The sequence below is a fragment of the Delphinus delphis genome, chromosome X (genome assembly GCF_949987515.2).
Source record: "Delphinus delphis chromosome X, mDelDel1.2, whole genome shotgun sequence".
Classification (NCBI taxonomy): Eukaryota; Metazoa; Chordata; class Mammalia; order Artiodactyla; family Delphinidae; genus Delphinus; species Delphinus delphis.
Window position 1 is genome coordinate 41437322 of NC_082704.1, and position 20732 is coordinate 41458053.

General features: G+C 39.5%; 2 protein-coding genes across 3 annotated transcripts in view; one reads left to right on the plus strand and one right to left on the minus strand.

The window, feature by feature from the left end:
- The first annotated feature begins 305 nt into the window (after positions 1 to 305).
- On the plus strand, positions 306 to 20122 carry TAF7L (TATA-box binding protein associated factor 7 like). Of its 2 annotated transcripts, XM_060002494.1 has the most exons (13): positions 306 to 585; positions 4525 to 4592; positions 5427 to 5505; positions 6917 to 7050; positions 7692 to 7818; positions 8058 to 8113; positions 10628 to 10669; positions 11534 to 11606; positions 11941 to 12054; positions 12483 to 12701; positions 12898 to 13010; positions 14318 to 14377; positions 19903 to 20122. In XM_060002494.1, the coding sequence occupies exons 1-13, from the start codon at positions 306 to 308 to the stop codon at positions 19945 to 19947; spliced, it is 1410 nt and encodes a 469-aa protein (XP_059858477.1). In that variant the 3' UTR covers positions 19948 to 20122. The 2 variants fall into 2 exon arrangements, with proteins under 2 accessions (XP_059858477.1, XP_059858478.1); XM_060002495.1 differs by lacking the exons at positions 306 to 585; positions 12483 to 12701 and having other exon boundaries at positions 4527 to 4592.
- DRP2 (dystrophin related protein 2) overlaps positions 14259 to 20732 on the minus strand; it is a 40704-nt gene continuing 34230 nt past the window's right edge. The window contains exon 23 of the mRNA XM_060002493.1: positions 14259 to 14350. The gene's annotated coding sequence lies outside the window, so the exon portion shown is untranslated. The remainder of the gene's footprint in view (positions 14351 to 20732) is intronic.

Sequence of the window (20732 nt, forward strand, 5' to 3'; positions counted from 1 at the left end):
CTTGGTCTGAAGCTCTGGCAATTTAGCTTCACTGAAGGGAAAAAAATATCACGTATCCAGAAGAAACGACTGTACCACAATTAGTCTTCTAAAAATATTTATTCCTTACCATGAAGTTTAGATAAGTGAAGGCAACAGAGACTTCACGTCTATAATCTCTAAGAGGCACCACTTAATGTCTCTAATATTACCCCTGTGTCTTTAAGGACACCATTTTAGGAACGGTTTCATTTTTAGGAAAGTTCTGGAAACTTTTAGGTCACATGACTCAATAGGAAGCCATTTTATGACCTCAGCGAGAGACCATGGAGTGCCCTGAGGGACGGCGCTGCAGTTCCTCAGAAAATGATTTAACACCGACTTCAACATCAGAAGTAATGAGCCTCCGATATTCCCAAACTGCCGTTTTCCATGGAGCTGAAACTGCCGGCGGTCTTGGCGCCCAAACTGCCGGCGGTTTTGGCGCCCAAACTGAAGGCGGTCTTGGCGCCCAAACTCCTGCCGACTATGGCGCCCAAGCTGATGCCGCCATCGGCAACCAGGCTGCTGCCAGAACCCCTCTGGAAAACTTACGAGAAGGGACAGGTAAGTGGTTTTAAGATTTTTTCCGTACATTAAGGATCTATGGGAGAAACGAACTGCTAGAAGTTTATTTGAACCACGATGCCCATTTAAGAGAAATAAGCGGAGTACGCTGTATCTCTGTCCAAAAGATGTAAAATAGTGACTGTTTCGAAGGGATCAGCTAGTTAGAGTAGTTTGGGCGCGGATTCTAGTTATTTAATGCGTTTGCGCGGCGGTGTAGTTTTCACCAGGCGAGGTCGCGTCACCAAGGAACAAATCGGTCCAACCTAACAGATTTGTGGAGCAACCGATTCTGCCACCCCTTTTACAGTTATCACTGTGTGCTGGTAAAACCCCCGTGGCCGACCCAAGGGTCGTCCCTGTGTAAAGGGTATTTGTTCTTTTTTTTTTTTTTTTTTTTGCGTTATGCGGGCCTCTCACTGCTGTGACCTCTCCCGTTGTGGAGCACAGGCTCCAGACGCGCAGGCTCAGCGGCCATGGCTCACGGGCCCAGCCACTCCGCGGCATGTAGGATCCTCCCAGACCGGGGTACGAACCCACGTCCCCTGCATCGGCAGGCGGACTCTCAACCACTGCGCCACCAGGGAAGCCCGGGTATTTGTTCTGAAGCCTTGCTCCGCGAGGTACTTGAGCGGCCGCAATCAGCACCCTTCGAGTTACCGCCCAGGCACGCGGCAAGCTGGCCGCCGCCTCGAGGCCATCCGCCTATCCGCGGTGGCGGAAGTGTGGGGAGGGGTTGCGCGCGAGGCTCCTCCCTGTCGCCACACAGTCCGCCCGCCGCCGGGAGCCCACTCGCTCCCTCTGGAACCACCCTGTGCAGAGAGGCCGTCCCGGCGCGAGTCGGCTGAGGGGCGTGTGAGTCCGGCGGTCGGAGGGCTCAACGAGGCGCCAAGGGCTGCTCGCTGCTCTTCCCTTGCCAGCCCACCTGGGGTGGCGCGAAGGCTTAGGGCCCCTTGGCCTGGTGGGAGGTTTTCTAGGGAAATGGGATCAAAGCCTAGGGCTGCGGTCTTCCCTTGGGAGCCTAGTGCCCCTGGGATAAGGATGGAGTGGTCATTGCCTCCAAACTGCAGCTAGCAGCTATGAACTTGAGAAACTACCAATTTAGTTTTGTGCTGACTTGTGCTAATGGGAGCTTGCGGTCAGGCGCCCTCCATTTAATCATAATTCTGATTCCAATTCTAATTCTGATGAAGTGAGATGGAGCTGGCTGGGTGGGGGCGGTGAATGGTGGAGAGAGGCCCTGTTAATTTAATTAGGTATCAAAGAGTGCTTGCTGGAAAAATGTGGATGGCTTTTCTTAAAAGAAATATGATGCAACCAGTTCATTGTATAAATGCAGATAGCAAATCTAAAAAATCATTAAAACTCATTTCTACCAGGGATGTCTACCTTCTCTGAAATGGTTCCAGTTCTTACATTCTTTCTTTCATAAGAGAGGAGTTGCCAGAAAGGCACTGAAATGAACAAAATGCCTTAGTCTTAATTCTGCTGATAAATCTAAAAGTTACTACTGATCTGATAAAATCTTGCTTAGCAGCTAGTTCTTCAAATCTGTATTTCTGCTTCCAACCTTAAATGTTTGTTACTCTTATGTTAGGCAATGTACCCAGTTCCAAGATTTTTTATTCAATTTATTTTATTTTAATTAACTTTCCCCCTTACCTTTACATTTAGTTTTGTGTGTGTGTGTGTGTGTGTGTGTGTGTGTGTGTGTGTATAACTGTATGAGGCAGGAAAAGGAGAGAAATGGCTATCACAAATAATCTCTTTTTCTCCCTTTCTCTTTTTCTCTCTCTCTCTCCTCCCCCCCACCCCACCCTCCCATCCTGGGTGTCTGATTTTTCACTCCTGATTTCTCTTGTGCTTTCTATGCCTTTCTGGTAGTTTCTGAAGTCAGCCTAAAGGACTGAAATCATAACTGGTGAATGGTTTACCTGTAATAGGGTCTCAGACTCACTTGTATGAGGTTTTGTTTGTTTGTTTTTCCTTTTCTCTATTTTAACTGGTAGTGCTAAATATTCTTTGTCCTCCCCCCACTTTTTCCAATTTTTTTAAATTGAAGTATAGTTGATATACAATATTATATGTTACAGATGTACAATATAGTGATTCACAATTTTAAAGATTATGCTCTGTTTATTGTTATTATAAAATATTGGCTATATTCCTCGTGTTGCACAATATATCCTTGTAGCTTATTTTATTATTTTTTTTCTTGTAGCTTATTTTATACCTAATAGTTTGTACCTCTTAATCCTCTACCCCTACATTTCCCCTCCCCTTCCCTCTCTCCACTAGTAACCACTAGTTTGTTCTGTATATCTGTGAGTCTGCTTCTTTTTTGTTATATTCACTTGTATGTGTTTTTTAAAAAGGTTCCAGTGCTTTTAAGTGAGATTCAAATTCAAAACTCAGAACTCAATTAATGGTTTACAGAGTATTAGGGGCTATACATTATCTGGAGCTTTTCATCTAACTTAAATTATAAGATTTTATAACTTGGTGTATAGCATAGTGTCCTTAGAACATAAGAAAACTTTTTCAGTTTTCATATATGTACACTGCTTTTTTCCATTTATTTATTTATGGCTGTGCTGGGTCTTTGCTGCTGCATGCGGACCTTCTTTTTAGTTATGGCGAGCAGGGATCACTCCTTGCTGCAGCGCGAAGTCCTCTCATTACGGTGGCCTCTCCTGTTGTGGAGCACAGGCTCCAGGTGCGCAGGCCTCAGTAGTTGTGGCTCGCGGGCTCTAGAGCGCAGGCTCACTTGTTGTGGCACATGGGCTTAGTTGCTCCACGGCATGTGGGATCTTCCTGGACCAGGGCTCGAACCCGCATCCTCTGCATTGGCAGGCAGATTCTTAACCACTGCACCACCAGGGAAGCCCACTTTTTTCCATTTTTGAGAAAAAATTTCCTCAGAAGTAGTGTGGGCCCTAAAACTCAAAATGCAAGCCACTACAGATATATCCCTAATAGATGGAAAATAAGATGAAAAAATGAAGATCAACTTGGAGATTATTCACTTTACAGAATGTGCATTATATATATATGTGTGTGTGTATGTGTGTGTGTGTGTGTGTGTGTGTGTGTGTGTGTGTGTGTGTGTATGGATTCATCTTAGGATTCCTTCAAATGGCTCTTAGGGGTATTTCAAATAAGTGGTGGTTGTGAGGATTAAATGAAATAATAGACCTTATGCACTCAATGTAGAGCCTGGCACATGGAGTGCATGCAGTAAATGTTAGTGATGAATAAATCAAATTAGATTTTATGTTTTTTCATTATCATCCCTTCAGAAATGAGTCTATTCCATGAAGTTAGATGTACTTATATAGATAGCCCAGCCATAAGACTGGGGCTCCTAACTTTTCCCCGAGATAGCTCGGAGCTGTTGATGTTGGCTTTAGAGTCATAAAAAGCTGCCTGCTCTCACACGGACTGTTTAATTCCTACCATTTTATTGATCATTAAGGTGAAATACTGAAAATTAAGCTCTGTTTCCTTCAAATCATCATAGAGCATTTCTGCCAGTGGTTTTTGGGGTTGATTTTGGCCTTTGGTTGGCAGTCTTCTCTGCAGAGGTATGTAGCTTACTTGCTTTGGTAGTCACCACTGTATTGATGAGTTAATCCTTTACCGGAGAGTCTAAGAATATTAAGAAGACTAAATCATGTGTAACAGCTCTTACTTCATTTGTTATCATGTAATTAGTATTAACGTTGGAAAATCTGCACATATGGGAGGGGAGATAAGGTGACTTTATAAATAATCAAGTTATGTCAAATAAAGTGTTTTGAAGCTGTACACACATCATTCCAGTGAGGGTTATCAGCAAGATATTGTATAATTTTACCAGAAGTGGTCAGTAGAGGGGGCAAGAGGAGTTTTTGGTAACTCTGTTGGTTTTGTTTTTGTTTTCGTGAACTCAAAAACAAGAGATGAGTAGAAGCCAGGATGAACCTCCTTACGAATTTGAGAAGCAGTTTATATTGCGTCTGCCTCTGGTAAGAAACCCTTGTATCTCAGGCCAAATATCTTCAGGGCATAAGTATCAGCCCTGCTTGGATTCTGTAGCATTTCTGATTATTTAATGTAGGCTATAAAAACCAAGAACATTTGTTTCCAGGAGTTGTGTTGTATTTAGCAGTCCTATTCTAGCGTGTACTCCTTTAAGCAGCATTTCTTTTGTCCTGCACATGCCACCTACTGTGTGGGTTGATTTCCTGGCAAACAGGTGGGACAATGATGGATTCAGTCACTTATCACAGATGCCAACAGCCTTGCTCACTGGACAGCCAAGATAAGACTCTTCTAAAAGAGAGTTCCTTTCTGTCACCTCAAAAAGGGGCAATGGAGGGGTTAGCACTGTCTCCTCAAATTCATCATCATGCAAGGCTGTTGAAGCTCATTTCAGCATTGTGTTAGGGACTCTTCCCCTATTGACACCTGTATTTAAGTATTATTTAGTCTAAGAAAGGTACATTAAGTATGGGCTTCAGAAAGGTATTTCCCTAATTAGGGTTAGTTAATATAGCCAGTAAACTGCAGCTAAGCCTTCCCGTAGCAACTACAACTTGAAGGGTAACAGTGAGAAACAGGAAGGTACAGCTAGGAGAAGGCATTATCTGTAGCTACTAAAAGACAACAATGAGATTAGAGTCAACCTCATCCTAACTTGACTTACCCAGTGCACAGTATCTCATGGTACATGGCATTGTTCCTAACGTTTCGGAAGTTTAAGGTTCTATTTAAGGGAGGACTGTCTCTGACATATCTGTTCTATTACCTGCTAAGTAGACAATTCATCCTTCTGATTTTTCAATCTACCTCCTTTTTAGGAACATGCTTCTACTGCCAGAAAGATAATACGCTCTGGAAGTGCTGCCATGAAGGATAAACTGAAAATTGACTTATTGTGTAAGTAGTTAATATCCATTCACCATACATTGAACAGTAATTTATTAAGGGATTGCTATGTGTCAGGCACAATACTAGATACCAAGTATGTGACAAAGAATAGAATGTGGTTTCTGTCTTGATGGACTCAAAGAGAGGCTTCAGTCACTTCCATCTCTTCCTTTTAAGAGGAAAGGAAGTAGAACTTATACAACTTGAGGTAATTATCATGGTGTGTATAAGGAAGAACTTGGAGGTCAACTGTGGGATTTGCATACTGCTGATTGTCTCCTATATGAAACTTGTGATTTCTGACTGTCCAGGGGAATGACAGGTGGATGTACTATTCTTTGTTTACAAAAGTGACATATCTTTATCTTTTTTAAATAATATTTATTAGAGTTTTAAATACAGAGAAGTATATGAAGAATAAAATTTTAAATGGCCCATAATCCCACCACTCTGGTAGCCCTTACTGACACTTTTAAAAAAAGGAATACAAATGCATGGCTAGAAAATTCAAATAAAACAGAAAGGTTCAAAAGGAGAAGTGAAACTATCCTTCACAGTGCCTCAACCTCAATGCCAAGGATAACTAATATTGGCCTTTTCTCCTTGTGTTTCCTTATAGACAAAACTTTTATGCATAATACCAACGTATAAATAATCTCTCTATATTTTTAAAGATAATTTACACAAAAAGGATCATGTCAAACATAGTTCTGCATCTTTCTTTTTTCACTTAATATTAGAAGATTACACTTGAATCCTTTTGTATCAAGAGACGTTCATGTTTGAGACATCTGGGCAGGATTCAGAGTTGTCAGTATATAGCTGACTCTTTCTCTCTCTCTCTCTTTCTCTCTCTCTCTCTCTCTCCCTCTCTCTCTCTCCTCTCTCTCTCTCTCTCTCTCTCTCTCTTTCTCTCTCTCTCGCTATTGTGTAGAATTTTATCTAGAATTTTTATCTAGAATTTTATCTAGAATTTTAACTAGAGATTATAACTTGAGACTTATTAGTACTATTCTAGAATCAACCCTCCCCTTACCCAACCCTTTGAAAACACCCATGTACAATGACATGATCGAATGCTCCTAATGGTATCCAAACGAATGGGTTTAAATGAATGGAGTTGGCCTTTCAAGATGAGAATGAAACAGTTACCACTTCATTCACTTTAGTTCACAACCATGACCAAGAAACTCAGCTACTTTTGATGGAATGACATAAACTAGAAAAAAAGAGCTCCATATACTCTGCCTTCTTTGCTGTGGAAAGTTACTAATTGCGTACACAATTCTGGCATTGTGAGAAATAGTAAGTTTCAATGAAAGACTCCTCTGTCCCCCATAAGTCTTCATTATTCAAACCCCAGGAGTCTTGAGAGTACATTGGGAAGATGTCAGCTTTAATCTTTTCTACTTCTGTTCAGCTGATGGACGTCATGCAGTTGTTGGGGTTGAAGATGTCTCACTATCTGCTAAGCTGGTTGATTTGCCTTGTGTTGTTGAAAGCCTGAAAACTCTGGATAAAACAACTTTTTATAAAACGGCAGATATTTCCCAGGTATGGACAAGTTTTCTTAATCTACTCGCCCACACATCCTTCAAGGATTTACTTTCTCCCTCCTTTTCTTTCTTTCAATTCTCTTTTCACCTGCTTGTCATTTCTAATTTCCAGCTCAATTGCACGGGGAATACAATGTCATGTTCTGGTTTGGTGTTTGATCCATCACTTTTCACTACTTTATCCAAATAGCTTTTAGAGCCTCCTGTTTGCCATTTATAGTGCCTTTCATTATTTGAAAAATATGAGCATCTGGGATCTTCGTCTGAAATTCCTGTTAAAGCAGTGTGCTGTTAACTCTGGAGGTTTACATTGGTTCTTATTCATCATCTCTACTGTTGATTTTTTGTTTCCTTTATAAATCAAAATGCTAAGATATATCTTGTTTTCAACACATTCCTTCCGCAGTGGTAAACACTGGAGCTAAAAAAGACAACAACAAACTCAGAGTCCATATGCTGTGCTGCCGAGATAGAGAGAGAATGCATACGAGTGTATGTAATACTTGGTTTTCTGGAAATGCCAAGTAGCATTCTCCTTACTTTTGTGCTCCAGGATTTCTGGTGGTAAGAATGATCATTATCCATTACTAACCCAAGATTTGTGGCCACAGTCAACTTCTTTGTCTTTGTTAAATGCAGATGCTTGTGTGCACTGCTGATGGTGGTGTCCACTCTCATCCTGAAGAACCGGTTACCTCTACTGATCTTAAAGCAATCAGGAAAAGTAAAAAGGAGAGACAGAAAAAACATATCTGGAAGCATGGCAGTAAGTCATCAGTCCCTTGCTCATTCTGGCTAACTACATTTATCTGCTGGATCCTAATTACTTGTGAGCCAGGGATCTGTTACCACACTTAGGTATTTGGTTCAGTAGGCATCCAGACACTCTTAAAAGAACGAGTCGTGTCATGAGCCAGTGGCTTAGAGCATAACCTTATCAAATTCAGACAGATATGTGACTACCATCAGTCATATATACATTTCACCATGTTGAATTTATTTTAGTTACTCCACCACTTAGGAATGTCAAAAAGAGAAGCTTCTGCAAAACAACAAAAGAGGTTAGTGCCATGCTATTTCTGTGTCTACTGGTTGGATTGGAAGAGGATTATGAATGGGGGGGAAGGGAGACAGTCAGTTGGGTATTCATTTTTTCAGTCATTTATATGTCCAATAAACATTTGCTGAGTATGAGCAACATGCCAGGCACTGTGTGCTAACAATTGGAAATATGTAAAGAACAAAAACAGACTTGACCCTTGAAGTTATAGGGTAGTCACTTAGGGATCTAGATGTGTCATGAACTTGAAACTCCTGCTAACGCTTTTAAAAGTTTCCAACTGCAAAATCTTGTTTTAAAGTGAACACATCCAGAACCTGAGAATTGGGAATTGTGGTTGTATTTCTAACCTTAACTCAGACTTGTAGAACCCTGGGCAAACTACAGGAGTACTATACCTTGGCTTCTTTTTTAATTAAATTTTTTATTTTGAAATTATTGTAGATTTACATGCAGTTGTAAGCAATAGAAAAGAGATACTGTGTACCCTTTACCCAGTTCTTCCCATTGTAACATTTGCAAAACTATAGTACAGTATCACAAATAGGAAATTGACATTATTACTATTCACTAATCTTATTCAAATTGCTCCAGTTTTGCTTTCTCCTGTGTATGTGTGTGCATGTGTTTAGTTCTATGCAATTTTATCCCATGTGTATGTTGGTGTATCCACCCACGCAGTCAAGATACTGAACAGTATTGTCACCACCAGGATCCCTCATCTTGCCCTTTTAAAGCCACACCCATCTCCTCCTCACCCCAAACCACCAGGCTCTAACCCCTGCTAATCACTAATATGTTCTCCATCTCTATAATTTTGTCATTTCGAGAATGTCATATAAGTGGAATCATACAAAGTATAACAGTTGAGACTGGCTTTTTTTTTTCACTCAGATTAATTCCCTTAAGGTCCATGTGGATTGTTGCATGTATCAATAGTTCATTCCTTTTTATTGCTGAGTGGTATGCCGTGTTATGAATGTACCACAGTTTGCTTAATTGTTCACTCATAGAAGTACATCTTGGCTGTTTCCATTTTTTGACTATTATAAATAAAGCTGCCAGCAGGTTTTTGTGTGAACATAAGTATTCATTTCTTTGGCATAAATGCCCAGGAGTGCAATTACTGGGTATGTTGCATGTTTAGTTTTATAAGAAACTACCCATAGTGTTTTCCAAGTGGCTGCACCATTTTACATTTGCCCCAGAAATGTATGTGTGATCCAATTTCTTTACATTTTCACCAGCATTAGGTGTTGTCACTATTTTTTATTTTAGACATTCTTATAGATGTGTAGTGATCTCACTGTGGTATTAATTTGCATTTCCCTGATGGCTAAAGATGTTGAGCATCTTCTCATGTGCTTGTTTGCTATCTATATGTCCAGTTCAGTGAAGTGTCTGTTCATGCCTTTTGCCCATTTTCTAAATGGATTGCTTTTATTGTTGAGTTTTGAGAGTTCTTTTTTATATTCCAAGTACTAGTTTTCAGATACGTGGTTTGCAAATATTTTCTCCCAGTCTGTAACTTGTCTTTTTATGTTCTTCACTGGGTCTTTCAAAGAGCAAAAGGTTTTTTGTTTGATGAAGTCCAATTTATTGATTTCTCCTTTTAAGGATCATGTTTTTCATGTCAAGTATAAGAACTGTTTGCCTAGCCCAGATTCTGAAGATTTCGCCTATCTTTTTTAAGTTTTATATTTAATTTAAGTCTGCAATCCATTTTTGAGTTAATTTTTGTAAAAGGTTTGAGGGTTAGTTCAAGGTTGTTCTTTTTTTTTTCCCCTTTGCATGTCCAATTGTTCCAGCACCATTTGTTAAAAAGGCTACCCTTTGTCCGTTGTATTGCTTCTGCACCTTTGTAAAAACTAAGTTGGGCATATTTGTGTGAGATTTTTTTCTGGGTTCCATTAATCTGTGTTGATCACCGATTCCACAGTGTAGCTTTGTAATAAGCCTTGAAATCAGGAAGACTGATCTCACTTTTCTTTATTCAAGATTGTTGTAGCCATTCTAGAGTCTGTAATTTCCATATACATTTTAGAGTAAGCTTGTCTATGTCTATAGAAAACCTTGTTGGAATTTTGATAGGAATTGCATTAAACCTATAGATCAATAGCTTTACTATGTTTAATCTATGAACATGGTTGTTTTGGTTTTATACTGTCAGTCAACAGCATTCATTGAGTGCCTACTAAATATAAAACTACATTAAGGGCTTCCCTGGTGGTGCAGTGGTTGAGAGTCCGCCTGCCGATGCAGGGGACACGGGTTCGTGCCCTGGTCCGGGAAGATCCCACATGCCGCGGAGCGGCTGGGCCTGTGAGCCATGGCCGCTGAGCCTGCGCATCCGGAGCCTGTGCTCCGCAACGGGAGAGGCCACAACAGTGAGAGGCCCGCGTACCGCAAAGAAAAAAAAAAAACTACATTAAGAATGGTTCTAGAACTCTTTAAGCTTTAGTAAAGTACAACAATTATAATATAACTTCATTGTTCATTGTGTTTTATTTCATAGGTCACTGATATCAAACAAACTGAAGAAGTCAGCTTTCCTGAGGTAGACAAATCGTAATATAACTTTATTGTTAACCTATGCTGTGTTTTATTTCACAGCTCTTTAATTTCAAACAAATAAAAAAATCATAAAGATTGCTTTCAAGCCTTCCTTCTCACCTGTAACCCCTACTCCCATACACATACACTGAATTTGATTCACTGAAAAATGAATTCATTGTTCAATGTCTGACAACTCCAAGAGCAAAAGATACAATTTGATCAGTGACCCTGTGTATTTTAATCTGCTTCTTTTCTGTGATATTTATTTTTAAAAACCATTTCTTGGAAGCCAGGGTTCACTCTTACCAGCAATTGTTTGTAATTAGTTATTCCCCCTCAAAGTTCTAATCTCTATTTGTGGCATGATGAATTGGTTGCTGTGGAGATAATTGTCTAAAACTGGATTTAAGGGAGAATATGTGGCTAAGACCCAGTTTTTATAGGAAACTCTCTAATAATAAAGATGTGGAGAAGTGGAATCTGGGATTTTGGATCTTTAAACCAAATTACTTCCAAGTAACAAAAAAATTATAGTTCTTTGCCAGTGTGGGTCAGCACAAATAATTAACAACTGAGGCTTAAGGGTCATGCCTCTGAGGAGGTCTTTAATATAGAGTTGCAGATTGAAAAGATTAAATGTCTCAAGTAATTTGATTGGGAAAAAATAAGCTTACTGTACAAAAATATAGACCCTGATCAAAGTTTCCTTCATAAATAGCATTGTTTAAAGTAGAAATTTGATTGGATGTATCTTAAAGAGGCCTAATTATTTGAATTCATTTGTATGTAGGAAGAGGACATTTCTGCAGAACACAGGGTGTTAAGTGATGGTACTGGTATTCCTTCTTCTCCAACTTTGGTTCAGCATGTTGAACCTCCTGATGTGGAAAAGGAAGTGAAAAGACTACTGCACTCAGATGCTGAAGCTATCAGTGTCCGTATCCTTTTATACTAAATATTTTCTGTGTAGTCTGGTCCACCCAGAATGCACTTGGTGACAAGCTCTCATTTCTGATATTGTGTGCTGATGTTAATGTACAGAACTTATGATTTTTGGAAATGTTACTTTCTAGCTAGGAACAGTACATTCATGTAATAGAAATTATTTACTTGCGTAATTCAGTATAAGGCACTTTTCTATACTAGGAATCCAGATACAAATGGCCTGAAGTTGGACTAAATTAAATAGCACTTTCAGCCAGAGAGCCTCTTCCCTTTCAAGTTTGCCTTCTGCTTTCTTTCTGCTTTTTCCTTGACTGCCTCTCCTTTCAGGATGGGAGGTCATTGCCGAAGGTGAAACCAAGGAAATAGAAAGTCAAGGCTTCATTCCAGGCTTTGAGATAGCCTCAGAAATGAGTGGCTGTAAGCAGCGTCATACCTTACCAGGTGCATTAATAAAGGCAAAGCAGGAGCTTCAGAGAGGGCAGGTGTTGACTGTGTGTAGGACCATTCTCTGTAAACTCAGGCCAATCACAGAAAAAGGGTGCCTTTGCCCTTCTCTCCTCATATTGGTCCCACAAGTTTAGGGGTTTTAGATTGGGGTTCTAATATCCCATCCATCTCTGCTATTCTAAATTCCTGTGGGCCCTTGGATTCTCTGAATATTTTGATCATTGAGTACATGAATGAATGTTACAGTGTTTTTGCCTTTCCTGTCCTTGTTTTATAAAGGGAATAATCTTCCTGTGAGAAAAATTATTTTTAAAATTCATTGGTTGCCCAGTAAACTTGAGGGGGAGTATAATTGCAGCTGGAGTGGGAATTATTTGAAAAGCTTCAGATGGTTTCACCTTCCTTTTGCTTAAAACCCATAGAATATGGTGTGTTTCGGGAGATGGTCAATGACTCTAGCAGTAACAGTGAAGTTGAGGATGATAAGGAGGAAGATGAAGAGGGAGAGGAGGACTATGATGATGCGGATAAAGACAAGGAAGAGGAAGAAGATTATTATGAAATGTATATGGAAAGGGAGCTACAGGACAAGTTCACTGAATCTGGCCAGTATGAGGCAAAGGAGGGAACCAGCTCAATGGGTAAGTTAGGGAAAAACAAAGGGGTGGGACAGAGTGGGTGGCAGTACTAAAGACTGACTTTAAACACGTGTTAGTTGCAAAGTTAAGTTTGAGAAATTATTGCTCAGATGTGTAGTGGAGTTTTAGTTGATTTGGATCTTGGTCCACTGGTTTAGGCCATGTTTAGATACATGAAGTTTTTGTCTATCTCTGTTAGTCATGAAAATTCAGAAGCAGACTCATTACGTGGAGAAAAAACTCCAAGAGATTCAGTGCAAAGCACAAAGACAGAAGAAGCTCATTATGAAAGTGGAAAACCTAATGCTCAAGGTAAATTCTTGTTGGCTGGTATAAATATATCCTGATATCTTACTTTCAAAATCCCATCTTTGTGTTTCCACTCATGTCATCTCTGTGCAGCATTCTGGCTCATTCATGAACCTGAACAACCTCTTAGATACCCCTAATAAAAGATAGCCCTATTTCCTTTTACCTGAGTATTTTTGATCATCTTATATAAGCATTTTTGGGAGGGGACCAGGAGACTTGAGATAATAATTGCCAATATTGAACATTTAACTATGTGAAAGGCATGTACAGAGCTAAGCATTTTACGTGTATTATCTCATTTCATCCTGACATCCCTGAAATATAGGTGCTGTCACTATTCCCGTTTTATAGATAAGAAATTGAAATTCAAAGAGATTAAGTAACTTGCCAAGGACCACAGTAAGTGGTAGGGCATAGATTGAACCCTGTTGCTCTGTACCAAAACATATTCATTACAATGAAAGAGAAACTAAATTAATTTAAAATTTTTATGATGCCTGCTTGAACAAAAATTAATATCATGCTTTATTTTTATTAATATGCATTAATACATATTTTATTAATACACATATCAGCAAAAGGAAAATGTATGTTTAGGCCATGTTTGCTTCTCTTTTTATAGTGAGGGAAATTCTGAAGCATCTGGAGAATTCCTTGCCAGATTTGTTTTTCTATAGAGCTGTTGTCATCAAAGGGGAGCAACTTGACACAGAACTATACTTATTTAGAGTGTTGTCCTTCAGAATAACCAAGTTAGATAATAGATGTGGACATACTTTGAAAGATACAGATATATGGTATTATGATTGTTGTCGTGTGCAGTAGTAGTTAAGAATGGTAATATTCTGCCCTAGTGCAGGGGAATGAAGGAGTCAGCACCAGATTCCAAGCCAGCTCTTTAAGTAGGTCACCACAGTCAAAGGATTTGTGCTAAACTAGAAAAAGGTAACATGAAGGCATTCTAACTCTTTGTTTTAGGGCAAGAAAAAAAGTGCCATGTAGGGTGTATAAAATCAAATCGAATGGCCCTGCAGTTGGAGAGTGTAGTTTTTATACTCTAAATCCTTTTTAAAATGTGTTTTTATTGAAGTAGAGTTGATATACAATGTTGTGCCAATCTCTGCTGTACAAAGTGACTCAGTTATACACATAGAGACATTCTTTTTCCAAATCCTATTTTAAAAGTACTCTTTTGTTACGACTGACAGTTTTCTTACTTATCAAATTATTTGCCAAACTCTTTGTCTCTCTTGATTCTCTTTTCCTTTGAGACTCAGCATTCATCTTTTATATAATTCGTTTTCCAGAGTCATTTACAGTCTGTGCTGGAGCAGCTTAAGCTACAGGAAAAGCAAAAAAATGAGCAGGTGAGAAGTGTGTTTTCACATCAACCAGAAAATATTTGATGCAAAGAACCCCACCCCCCATCTCATTTCTGGCTGTTCTTTCACAGGAACAGTAGTGGCCAAATCTTCTAAATGAGGGTAGCAGGTTGGAACAAAGTCTTTGTGAAAATTTGTTCATTCAGCAGATATTGAATGTCTATTAAGTGGAAAGCACTGGATGTACACACAGTGTTGAATAAGACACATACAATACTTTTCCTCATGGAGCTAACAGTCTAGCAGGGAAGATCAACAGCAAACAAATTATCATACAAATATAAAGGTGCAAATCATAAAGAAGGGCTGTGAAGGAGAAAGAGTCAGTGGTGCTATCTGAATAGAGTCCTGAATTAAATTGGGGAGATCATAATCAGCCTTTCTGAGGAAGTGATACTTAAGAGACCTGAAGGAAAAGTCCAGGCAAAAAGTGTATGAAGAGCTCCTTGGGTGGAGTGTATGCCAGGTCCCACATTGGAAAAGAGCTTGGCCTCTTTGAGGACCTCTGCAGTATTTAAAGCGAGGAAGAGAGTGACTTAAGGTAAGGTTGGAGAAGTAGGCAGAGGCCATATTGTATGGTCCCTTGCAGTCCATGATAAGGAGGATGGGTTTTAGTCTTAAGTGCAATGGGGAGCCCTTGGAGAGTTTTAAGCAGGAGAGTCACATTTAATTTAGAAGTTTTAAAGATCACTTTGATTATTATCTGGAGAATGGATTGTGGGAGGGCAGGACTAGAAGCAGGGAGGCCAGTTAGGAGGCTGTGGGGTCGTCTAATAAAAGGTGATGGTAACTTGAAATAAGGAGGTGGCAATGGAGATGGAAAGAATAAATATTTTTTCTTTTTTTATTGAAATGTCGTTAATTTACAGTGTTGTGTTAGTTTCAGGTGTACAGCAAAGTGGTTCAGTTATATATATATGTATGTGTGTGTGTGTGTGTGTGTGTGTGTGTGTGTGTGTGTGTATTCTTTTTCAGATTCTTTTCCATTATAGGTTACTACAAGATATTGAGTATACTTCCCTGTGCTATACAGTTGGTCCATGTTGTTTATTTTTTATCTATTTTATATATAGTAGTGTGTATATGTTAATCCCAAACTCCTAATTTATCTCCCTTCCCCCCTCCTGCTATCCCCTTTGGTAACTATAAGTTTGTTTTCTATGTCTGTGAGTCTATTTCTGTTTTGTAAATAAGTTCATTTGTATCATTTTTTTAGATTCCATATGTAAGTGATATCATGATATTTGTTTTTCTCTGACTTACTGCACTTAATATGATAATCTCTAGGTCCATCCATGTTGGTGCAAATGGCATTATTTCATTTGGAAAGAATATATATATATATTTAACGGCAATAAAAATGTGTTATAACAGCTTTATTGGGATATAATTCATATACCATACAATTCATCCATTTAAATTGTACAATTCAATGGCTTTTAGTATATTCACAGAATTGTGCAACCATCACCACAATCAATTTTACATTTTTATCACCCAAAAAAGAAACCTGTACCCATTAGCAGTCATTTCCCGTTTCTTCTGACCCTCTCACTCACCACGACCCCCCCACCCAGTTCTAGGCAACCACTAATCTACTTTCTACTAGCCTATTTTGCCTATTCTGGTTATTTCATATAAAAAGGAAACATATGTCCATGCCTCTCTCTCGCTTTGTCACAGCTCACCCTTCCCCTTCCCCATATCCTCAAGTCCGTTCTCTAGTAGGTCTGTGGCTTTATTCCTGTCTTACCCCTAGGTTCTTCATGACATTTTTTTTTCTTAAATTCCATATATATGTGTTAGCATACAGTATTTGTCTTTCTCTTTCTGACTTACTTCACTCTGTATGACAGACTCTAGGTCTATCCACCTCATTACAAATAGCTCAATTTCATTTCTTTTTATGGCTGAGTAATATTCCATTGTATATATGTGCCACATCTTCTTTATCCATTCATCTGAAGATGGGCACTTAGGTTGTTTCCATCTCCGGGCTATTGTAAATAGAGCTGCAATGAACAATTTGGTACATGACTCTTTTTTTTTTTTAACATCCTTATTGGGGTATAATTGCTTTACAATGGTGTGTAAGTTTCTGCTTTATAACAAAGTGAATCAGTTATACATATACATATGTTCCCATATCTCTTCCCTCTTGTGTCTCCCTCCCTCCCACCCTCCCTATCCCACCCCTCCAGGCGGTCACAAAGCACTGAGCTGATCTCCCTGTGCTATGCAGCTGCTTCCCACTAGCTATCTACCTTATGTTTGTTAATGTATATATGTCCAGGCCTCTCTCTCGCTTTGTCACAGCTCACCCTTCCCCCTCCCCATATCCTTAAGTCCGTTCTCCAGTAGGTCTGTGTCTTTATTCCTGTCTTACCCCTAGGTTCTTCATGACATTTTTTCCCCTAAATTCCATATATATGTGTTAGCATATGGCATTTGTCTTTCTCTTTCTGACTTACTTCACTCTGTATGACAGACTCTAGGTCTATCCACCTCATTACAAATAGCTCAATTTCGTTTCTTTTTAGGGCTGAGTAATATTCCATTGTATATATGTGCCACATCTTCTTTATCCATTCATCCGAAGATGGGCACTTAGGTTGTTTCCATCTCTGGGCTATTGTAAATGGAGCTGCAATGAACATTTTGGTACATGACTCTTTTTGAATTATGTTTTTCTCAGGGTATATGCCCAGTAGTGGGATTGCTGTGTCATATGGTAGTTCTATATATACACTACCAAATGTAAGGTAGATAGCTAGTAGGAAGCAGCTGCATAGCACAGGGAGATCAGCTCAGTACTTTGTGACCGCCTGGAGGGGTGGGATAGGGAGGGTGGGAGGGAGGGAGACTCAAGAGGGAAGAGATATGGGAACATATGTATATGTATAACTGATTCACTTTGTTATAAAGCAGAAACTAACACACCATTGTAAAGCAATTATACCCCAATAAGGATGTTAAAAAAAAAAAAGAAAAGAAATACAGTGATGCTGAAGAAATTTTAAAAAAAAGGAAACATACACTACAAGGTCTGTTGTGTCTGGCTTCTTTCACTTGGCATAATGTTCTCAAGGTTAACCCATGTTGTGGAATGTATCAGTACTTTATTCCACTTTATGGCTGAATAATATTCCATTGTACAGATATACAACATTTTGTTTATCCATTCATCCATCAGTCGACATTTGGGTTGTTTCCACTTTTTGGTTACCATGAATAATGCTGTTGTGAACATTTATATATGAGAGAATGTATTTTAAAGGTAGAATTGATGGGAATTGGGCCAATTACTGAGTGTTGAAGGAGAAAAGAGCATTAAGGATGTATGCCAGATTTCTAACTTGAAAGACTATCATTTAAAGCCACAAGAGAGTGAGCAGAGTGAAAAGAAAAGAGGGCAGTGTGGGATAAGTGAGGGTCAAGTAGCTGTATAGAAATGTATGCTGGTTCCAGCCCTATACTGTTGAGGGTAGAGTAACAGTTTTAAAGAGACTGGAGGTCGTATTATGAGGATGGACTTAGCATGGAGCTTTTTTAGGGGGGGGCCCACGCCGCGCATCTTGCAGGAACCCGCACCTTCAGCAGTGAAAGTGTGGAGTCCTAACCACTGGACCGCCAGGGAATTCCCGAGCATAGAGCTCTTAAGGTAGTGATGCCATCCCCCATGCTCATCCCCATACAAACAAGGCCAGGAGAATTCTTATGTTCTGTATATTCCCTTCCCCTCAGCACATCACTCATCCAAGTACTGCTTATAAACAGCCATGTGAACAGTTAATGCCAGGATTGCTTTAGCACCCACTAAACATCTTTGTTTTCCTACATGTAAGTAGTTAGTATTGGGGAGTGCTATTTTCAACATAGAACTACAGTTGTAAACTTTATTCACTCAGAACCCTTTATGTTAGCTCATTTATTCAACATAGATTTATTGGGCACCTACTTAAAGCTAGGTTCCACAGGGAACTACAAAATGCTTATGACATAGTCTCTGCCTCCAGTTGGGGAGAAATACATGAGAGGGATAGGAATTTAAAGGAATGAGAGCTCACTTTTGTCCATGGAGATTAGGGGAAGCTTCATGGAGAGATGGTGTTTGGGGCCTTAAGAGGTGGGTAAGGTTCTAATAAAGAGATAGAGAAATGAAGGCATTCTGTATAGAAAGTAGCATTCACAATGGCTCAGAGGTGGTGATGCCAGGCTTAAGAGTTTAGATTTTTGGTGTAGGTCATAATAAGCCCTAAAAGCTTTTTCACCTGGGGAGTAACTCAGGAAATTTTCTCTGCTAGCAGTATATAGGAGAAATTGGAGGGGGGAAAGACTAGAGGAAGATGCAAGTGATAGAAGGAATCAGAACTTAAAAATTGATTGGATTTCCAGGACAAAAAGGGAACAAGGAGCCTGGGTGACTGGAAAATGGTGAGCCACTAACAGGAATGAAGACAACTTGAAGAGGATTCTTGGGGGGTGGAGGATGGAGAAGATGATGAGTTGAGTTGGAAGCACTTTTTAAAATGGGAGATTGGAGAGTGCCTCATGCATAGAAATGATCATTGAAGCTGTGGGGATAGATGAGTTAGCCAGGTTGACTGTTCAGCAAGAAGTCTGAACCTAAGGAAAAACCTCCCTTTAGGAGGTGGTGGGAGGAGAAAGTGCCAATAAAGGAGAAGGAACTGGAGAAGTCAGTGGTGGTAATCATGGTCAGCATCTGAGTGAAAAGATGCTCTCAATTACTACAGCTAGCAATTATAGCAGTTTGGTAGCTCATGTCCAGCACAGGATCATTTTGTAATGCTCCATTCCTGTCATTCCACAAAATGAAAATCCACACTGATATGGGGTGAGCTAAATTGAATAATACTCAAAAACAATCTTTGTCTCAAAGACAGTATACCTGAGTGTTATTGGTCACTTTGCCATTTCAAGTAAATAAAAAAAATAAATCTTACATCACAAAATGTTCAGGGCTTCTGACTTAAAAAGCATCAGGGTAAGTAGAACGTCATCAGACTTGTTATTGGTTAGGACTCTGAGTCAGTTTTCAAGGGTCTCATAACATGGCAGGAAGCAGCAGCCACGACTCGGTTTAAGACACGTTAAAGGTGCGTTCAGTGGGGCAATCGGCTATCACAACTGCCTTATCTTCTGAGTCTTAGACTATGGCTACAGTGATCCCATCTCCTTTGCCCCTACAGTGAGCTGTGACCTCTGTACACTCTTCCCAGAAGTACAAATTCTTAACAGCAAGCATATTTAATTTCTTTAGTATATTCAATTTTGAAGCTTCGTTTTATAAGTTTGGCATGATAAAGGACAGCATCATTGTTTGTGTTCTTGACTGTGGCACTGTTCTTTGGAACATTGTAAGACTAAGATAACCTTATAAATGCCAAATTACAGTCTTCCTTTTTGGTTTATATAAGTAAATTCTAGATCAAGTAATGGAACTTAAGATTTCAGATGAATTTTTCATGTTTTTCTGCCTCTCCCTACAGCTCATTTATCTACGGAAAAGACTGAACTATTTTCTGAAGAAGTGAGGAGAGCCTTCAGCCTGGCACACAAACCTTGGCTTCACCATCCAGACTGAAGACCTAGATGAAATTGTACCTGTTTCTTCTCCTTTCATTGCCTTATGTTGCATCATTTGTATTTGTTTCTCTGAACGTTTTTTTTTTTTTTGCTAGTTATATTCAAAGTTTGTAGCCATGTAGAAAGGGACAAAGTATTAAAAAGTAGTAGACCTAGAGACCCAACTTAACTATGGGACTTTGCTTCTCTTTATCAATTTGAGAGTTAACTTAAATTGTTTCTCTTTTATGGTGTCTCAGATGATTCAGCCATGCTTGCCAAAGGCAAACAGTCTAACCTGAAGGCTATACAGCTGGTTTGCATAGATTTTTAGCTTTTTCTTCTTCTGTTTGTTCCAAATATTTCCTAAAACAGAGTCAAACCATTTCTACCATGGGCTAGCACCTGCCACAGTGAATAAGTGCCTATCTGGCAGCAGTTGATACTAGGTTGTATCCTGTCTCTGTTCAGGCATTAATGGCTGCTTTCCGGCTCAGGGATGATTTCTTGCTGCTGCTATCTTTGTTCTGTTGTTAATGGTTTTAGGATTGTGTCTGGTTGTTATTTGGCAGCTATGGGACTAGTTAGAACAGAGATGATATTCTGAGCTGTTATCCTTATTCTGAGCCTCTTCTTCCTAACCCCCATCGGAAAAGGTTAGGAAAAAAAACAGATACCTGTGGGAGCTCCCTGGTTGCCTAGTGGTTAGGATTCCAGGCTTTCACTGCCATGGCCTGGGTTCAGCCCCTTGTCT

Excerpts from the sequence above, each read along its gene's own strand:
- TAF7L (XM_060002494.1), top strand. The coding sequence starts at position 306 with ATGGAGTGCCCTGAGGGACGGCGCTGCAGTTCCTCAGAAAATGATTTA. Across the intron at positions 7,819-8,057 it reads ACATATCTGGAAGCATGGCA|TTACTCCACCACTTAGGAAT; the intron begins GTAAGTCATCAG and ends AATTTATTTTAG. Across the intron at positions 8,114-10,627 it reads TCTGCAAAACAACAAAAGAG|GTCACTGATATCAAACAAAC; the intron begins GTTAGTGCCATG and ends TTTATTTCATAG.